Here is a 7,017-nt window from a genome sequence, read left to right on the forward strand (position 1 = left end):
GAAAGGAAAAGAAAGGCGAGGAGGGGAGGGGAGGGGAGGGGAGAGGAGGAGAGGAGGGGAGAGGAGAAGAGAGGAGAGGAGAGGAGAGGAGGGGAGAGGAGGAGAGGAGAGGAAACTCATGTTTAGAACATTAAAGCGTGGCTCATATGAAGAAATTACAATAAGTCTCACTGCTTGTCCATGAGCCAGTGAAGTACACCGCCCCTGGGTCCAATACGCTTCCTCCACCCCGCTAAAGGTGGAAGGTGGAGGAATACTAAAGTGCTCATCATAGAGAGAGGCACTAACACTTCATAAGGCCTTGTTTAACTATACGACCGGGGGCCTAATCCCTCTCAGGCCCTCGCCGTGTCCCTGAGCTGTCCGTGTTAATGCCCGACCCGTCATTACACCGGTCCAATCCGCAGTGTGTTGACACGAGCTGTCAGCGGATTAGGACAGAGCGAAAACACACGTTTCATTACGCTTTCATGAGAGAAACAGAGAGACCAGGGAGAGAGAGAGAGAGAGAGAGACAGAGAGCGGGGTATACGTCATGTCTGTGTTAAAAGACTACAAGGTAAGGTCAGTTTCCTATCAACAGCAAGTATTAAAAAAACATGTAAAGGTTGCAGGTCTCGTCACCTGTACCCTTTTCTACTGTTCCACCATTCAAACAATGCAAAACTACAGATCCTGCAGCCTGTTGCAGCAGCTGAACCTGCATTCGATTGTAAGTTTGGGTATAAAGTCTACACTAAACTACACAAAACTAAAGCTGTGTCTTTGTTTAGTTGCACCATGGCGACTTCAGGTACATCTTAGCTAGCAGAACGTAAAGGGAAAACTAAACAAAACATCAGTGCTGGCCAATAATGTTTGTCAACATCAATTTTTCCTGCGCCAATGAACTGTAGCCAAGGTAATGTTAGATAAACCCAGCTAATGCAACATCAAACGTCAACAAACAGGTACAGTATCTAGTACAAAGTATTAGGATTCATTTGTAGTACAGACATAAATCTATACAACTAGATGTAGGCCTAATACAGACAGTAATAGTGACATCAAGTAGTAACTTTCAACAGAGTAAAAGCAATGTAGTTAGGCCTAATGTAATTCCCTCTAACACTAATGGGGTGGAAAAACATTATTTATTTTACTGTAAGCTAGCTAAAATTGTAGACCACACTACATTTGGTCTTCCCACAATCCATCTAGCATCAGTCAAATCAATTTGCCATGTCAATGACTATTTTACTGAAGACTTATGCTTCAAGTTAATTTATGTCGAAAACATGAAAGAAAGCATCTATTCTCATGTGATGTTAGCAATATGAATGTATGCAAGTGACTTCTATGGTTGCAGGGTGGGGGATGGGAGAGATAATGTTAATTTTTCATATGATCTAAGAAATGGAAAAAAAAAAAAAAAAATTGGTTCCAAAAAAATAAGTTGTAACTTATGTCAATGTTGGAACTATTTCAGTTGTTGTAACCGTTATAATTTGTGTAAATCCGGACTTAGTGAGATTTCAAACCATTCAAACCAGCCTGCATTTGAACTCAAGTTTACCTGCTGCAACAGGCTGCTGGAGTCTGTTTTTCACACTCGATCCACATAATGCAGAACTCTGATCCAGGCATTTTGACATAGACTTCAGCAGGAATTCCCACCCTCTCCCTTCTCCTCTCATACCTTTCTCAATAAAATAAGAAGACTCACAGTCACGACAAAAGGAACCAATGAATGCATGTGCACACACACAGGCTTTGATCCCAGATGTGTTTGAGTGCTGCTGCTGCTGCTGCTCCACCTGATCATTACCAGGCTGTATTGATCTCTCCCTTCTCGTTCACTCACCCCATGTTACTCTGTCAGTCGTCCGTGTTTTTCCCCTACTTCCTTTTCTCCGGCCCTCCTCCACGTCTCTCTTTTAAACTTTCATTTATTCCTCTCATCTTTTTCTCATCCTTCCCTCCTTCTTTTAGTCTCTTTCTCTCATCTCAACTCCCTCCGTCATCCTTGGTTACACAAACCGATATATCAGGCCGATACTGGCCTTTTATTAAATTGTATTGGATATCAGCCAGTCAATGTCATCTGCTGCTGATATATTGGACGTTCCTCCCTGAACACAGCTATAAAAACAGTCTGTAAAACCTGAAATTAAATTTGATTTCCTTTGCACATTTTATTTATTTGTTTAATTCTTCAATTCTGTTATTTTTATCATTCATTTAAAAGCCTAATGTATCCCATTGATTTGTGTGTCAGCCTTGCTTTAAGGAGCTGCTAACCCTAAAAGAATTTCATTAGTCTGGGTTTTAATGGAGAGATTTAGCGTCCCATGATGGACTAAATGCTGTTCCAGAGGCTTTTCCACCCAGAGAAGAATAAAAGATATTGAATATTGGCAGTAAATGTTGGATATTGGTGACTTTCGTCTAAAAAAACCCTTTAAAACCTTTAAAAAGCTTGTATCGGTCAAGCCCTAGTCCTGATCCTCTTGCAAATACCTGACCAGTCGACTGGAGAGTCATCTCAGATACCCCACCCCCCACCACCATCCACCCCACCCTCCTCGCTCTGTGATCAGGCTGGTAGCGACGGAGGCCCCCAGGGGACCAACATGGACACTTAGGGAAGCAGCGTGTCAGCTCAATAAACAGCAATTTATTGGCAGGGGACTGAATACGCTGCCATCCTCAGAGGCTCTCAGCAGGTTGTTATAGGTGCTGAGGGATATTAATGAGAGGAGGAGACGAGAGGAGAGGAGAGGAGGAGGAGAGAGGAGAGGAGAGTGGAGGAGAGGAGGGGAGAGGAGAGGAGAAGAGGAGGAGAGGGAAAGAGAGGAGAGGAGAGGAGGAGAGGAGAGGAGAGGGGTGCAGAGGGGAGGAGAGGGGAGGAGAGGAGAGGAGAGGAGAGGAGAGGAGAGGAGTGGAGAGGGGAGGAGAGGAGGAGAGGAGTGGGGAGGAGAGGAGAGGAGTGGAGAGGGGAGGAGATAGAGAACAAGCAGAAGGTTTGATCGCAGCAGGATGAGATGTTAATATTGGACATGTGACGAACCGACACAGAGACACACCTATATGGACGAATCAGGGGAGAATGTGTTTGAATCAACACTGTTTTTGGATACATCATGCTCCATAAGCACCACGCCTGGGTCATGCTGCTATAGTATGAAAGCTGCTGTATGCCAGTCACCATTCTTTTTTTGTTTGAAAATACATGATTTAAAAAGAATCATATTTGACCCCAGAGGACAGCACAAGAAAGCATTACTTAAAATAGGATTGTTGTCCTCAAAGAAAGACAAAATGAAAATAACATAACATACAACACAAAACTTAACAAAAAAAACAGTCAAAAGCTCATAGGATACACACACCAGTAACTTATTATATATATTTATTTTAAAACTGCCCGCTTCTCAATTTAAAGTTCTCATTTCCTTTACATTGCTTTGGTTGGTCAGGTTTTTTGTTATTTATTTGCAGGAAGAGGAAGTTCCACAAACTGATTCCCGACAAGCAAAACGATGAGCTGCAGATTCTCACTGAGCATCTGCCCAGTCAAGTACTCACCCCATCAGACTGGTTAGGCAGGCTGTACTAAAAGTGCTTACTGTAATGTGCAGCTGCTTGAGTCAACCGAGAAAGTATGCTAATTTGTATGAGAGTGCAAAAAAAAAAAAAAAAGTTCTGCACACCTGCACTGGATATTGTAGACATTAAAATACACAAACGCACGCTACATTTTACATTTACAGCGCACAGGAATAAGTCACTGTAGAAACGCACCGTCCAATTTAGTGAAACCGACTCATCTTGAATCATTAACTCGGTGTAGACAGATGTGTTTGTCAAATTCAGCAGCTTACAACGGCTAGTTATCAGCTTCACAGCCAGGCGTTCATGAGTTGTGACTTGAACTTTGACCCAACTATTCAGTCCTATTTCAGTCAACTTGCCATTTCAAGGCAGCAAGGAAACTTCTGTTTAGTTGAAGTTATGTTTAGTTGAATTTTTTTTTCTTTTGCAGAGTATCCATCAGTCCTTACCTGTACCATTCCAGCCCCTTGTCATAGAAGCGGTCGAAGAAGTGAGGTTCAGCGCCGACGGCTCTCACGTCCGGATGGATGCGCAGGAACTCCAGCAGCGCCCGCGTGCCACCTTTCTTCACTCCTATGATGATGGCCTGTGGGAACTTTTTGCTCCCGAAAGTGTTGGCTATAGAGATGTTGTTAGCGCCCGGTGCGGGCGGCAGTTCGTTGTTGTCCGCGCTGTCCAAGTCCGACAGCTGCTCCCGAACGAACGAGACCGGGGACGCGTTCTTGTGCGCGCCGAGGTGCTGCGGTGACGCTTCTTGTCCATCATTTGAGATAATTTTATTGAGAAAACTGCTCTGTTGGTCGTACACAGGCCTGGGTAAGGAGTCACAGTATCCAGTGAGGCAGTAAAATAGGTAAGTGAAGAGAATGATCATGGTAAAGAACACGGACAGCTTGGACTGCACCTTCAGGTGTCCAAAGTTGAACGCAGCTCTCCATTTACTACATCCCATGAGTCGCAACCCTGAGCCAGAGGACACAACGCAGGAAACATGCCATATCAAATGACTTCATACTACTGGGATTAAAAGCTGCTAAAACCGAGAACGCCTATAAAATCACCGCGTTCCAGCCGCGACGTCAAGCGGCGCAAAACTTGCCCACTGTGCGTAAAAACCCCACTCATGTTTCTCAACGAACCTTAAATGTCCTTTATCTGTCTAGGGGGTTCATCGGCTCCGTAAAGCATCAAAGACAACTTGTGGATCTTTTCAGTAACTTGACTTGAAGTCCGCGGCTCAGAGGAAAGATGGTTGTGGATTTGTGTCCCTGAGCGCTCCGCTCCTCCGTGTGCGCTGAGCTCCCGTGGCTCCTTGGCAGCGGCTCTATAGGAAACCCTCAACACCCCTTCCCGTCCGGCTGCCAAATCCACGCCCTGTTTATCAAACACACGCCCCTTCCAGTCCCGGGCCGTGCCACTCTAAAATAACAGCAAAAAATAATTACAGGCACAATGCAACCTCTGAGAGTTGATGGATTCTTATAGGCCTATCACATTATTTTGGGAGCAATTGTGGAGAAATATAATCACCAAATTTGAGTGGTTATTATTGCATTGAGAAGAAGAGGAAAGGGTTTTGGAAAATGATGAAGAGAGTAGTTATATTTTGATTGCATAAAGAGGAAGCAATTTCCCCTCATTTCCCCTTAAAATCATCCATTCACTGTAGAGCTTCCTGCAAATTTGGAAGCTTGCGGCCTGACTGTTGCCTTCTTGCCCAAATTGCGGGCTGTGGACCGGCGGCTAGTGGCCACCTGTCTGTCTGCTGGCCCTGCTGACCACACAGCGCATGGAGCCAGACATGACACACACACAGTTAACCTCTACACTCTGCCCAACAGGGGCAGACAGGTGCCACCAGATAACCAGCATGAGGCTCTCTCTCTCTTTCTCTTTCTCTGTCCCTCTCTTTCTCTTTGTGTGTGTGTGTGTGTGTGTGTGTGTGTGAGAGAGAGAGAGAGAGAGAGAGAGAGAGAGAGAGTGTGAGTGTAAACATGCCGTGATCAAGACCACCATCGGTTTCTCCACTTTCTCCTTGGTTTAGTACCCTCCTCTTTCCCTGTCTATATACACTTCCATATTATAGCTGCTTCATTTGTATGGTAAAGGTCAAATTTGTAATTATTGAACTTTACAAAAAAAACAAAATCCCTTCAAATCTTTTTTAAACATTCATGTGAAGAGTTTAATTCCAAATGAGATATCAACCATGTGAATTTGACACCTACAGTCTCTCCCAAAATGATTGCTGTCTTGAAAGAAAAACTTGATATTTCAAAAATTCTATATATTTTTTTTAGCTGTCATATTTGCTCATATAAATGTAACATTTTAGAGGATTAAATCACTTATAATTGTGTTGAAAGCGCTAAAGATGTTTCATCCAAACAGGTTTTTGGAACAAAACCCTTCATATGTCCTAATGATAAATTAATGTCATCATTCAGTCCGCCCTGTTGTTCCTGAACCTTACTGACACAATGTGAGAACATAAATTATTCTGCAAGCTTTAACAGCCTCTTTACATGTTGGTGAGACTCTGCAGTGACAGATAAAATGCTTGGCTCCTTTCCCCTCCGCCTGGGGCCGGGAGCTGAACTGCCGTGGACTGTGGTAATATCTGCATATAGGAAATATGCTGCTGCGCTGAAAACCCCAAGACCTTCCGTCTGGACGGATCCTGGCCCGGCTTCAGCTCTGCGACCTGCAGCGGACGCTCGCTGACGATCTCTCTCAGAGTTTACAGCTGACTTCTTCCCCCTGTAAAATGAGTGACAGTCTTTTTTCATTTGCATTTTCCGAGCAACTTTGCATGCAACGCTTTAGGAACCACCGGCTTTTTTTGGGCCTTCCTCTAAGCTACAGGCGTCTCTTAATCAGACTAACCAGCACCACACCAGTGCCATTGTCACAGTGTTGTGTGGAAAACCAAGACACTCCTAGACACTCATTGCACTGGATTGCAGCACAGTGAACTGCTGCAGGTAAAAATGGATCAGAATGGAAGCTACGGCTCATTTTGAGTAGTGACTCATGTTAAAAAGGCATTTAAACCTCAGAGCAGACTGAAGTGTCAGCTGTAACACAGAATATAATCAGCATGTGAACCATAAATCTTAATAAATGTTTGGTAATTATATAATGCATGACAGAAATGGCATCCTCGGTTGAATATCTTCTCTTGATAAACATAGTTGTTGTTGATGTGTCTTGTATGCCAGCAGACTTATAGGGAAAATCCACCCTAAAACACTTTAACACTGTTAAAAAAAGCTATGGTGATGGACCTTGGGCCCATTTTGTTGTTTGTTTGGTGGTGTATTTTTTTATTTCCAGAGGTGACTGGCCAAACATAGATGACGTGCCGTGACATCGAGATTTCAATGGATTCTAATAGTAGAAATTGTTCATAATGATAGTAGA

General features: G+C 43.8%; 1 protein-coding gene across 1 annotated transcript in view; it reads right to left on the bottom strand.

The window, feature by feature from the left end:
• The window catches only part of LOC139653961 (heparan sulfate glucosamine 3-O-sulfotransferase 6), a 20,457-nt gene extending 15,584 nt beyond the window's left edge, over nt 1-4,873 (bottom strand). Inside the window, exon 1 of the mRNA XM_071530976.1 lies at nt 4,044-4,873. Coding sequence (XP_071387077.1) covers nt 4,044-4,546 — 503 coding nt within the window. The 5' untranslated portion in view covers nt 4,547-4,873. The remainder of the gene's footprint in view (nt 1-4,043) is intronic.
• Nucleotides 4,874-7,017: the final 2,144 nt, after the last annotated feature.

The sequence above is a fragment of the Centroberyx affinis genome, unplaced genomic scaffold (assembly GCF_046629955.1).
Source record: "Centroberyx affinis isolate AG114_WGS23_722 - 3 ecotype Tasmania unplaced genomic scaffold, CSIRO-AGI_Caff_v1 ptg002014l_1, whole genome shotgun sequence".
In the NCBI taxonomy this organism is placed as follows: domain Eukaryota; kingdom Metazoa; phylum Chordata; class Actinopteri; order Beryciformes; family Berycidae; genus Centroberyx; species Centroberyx affinis.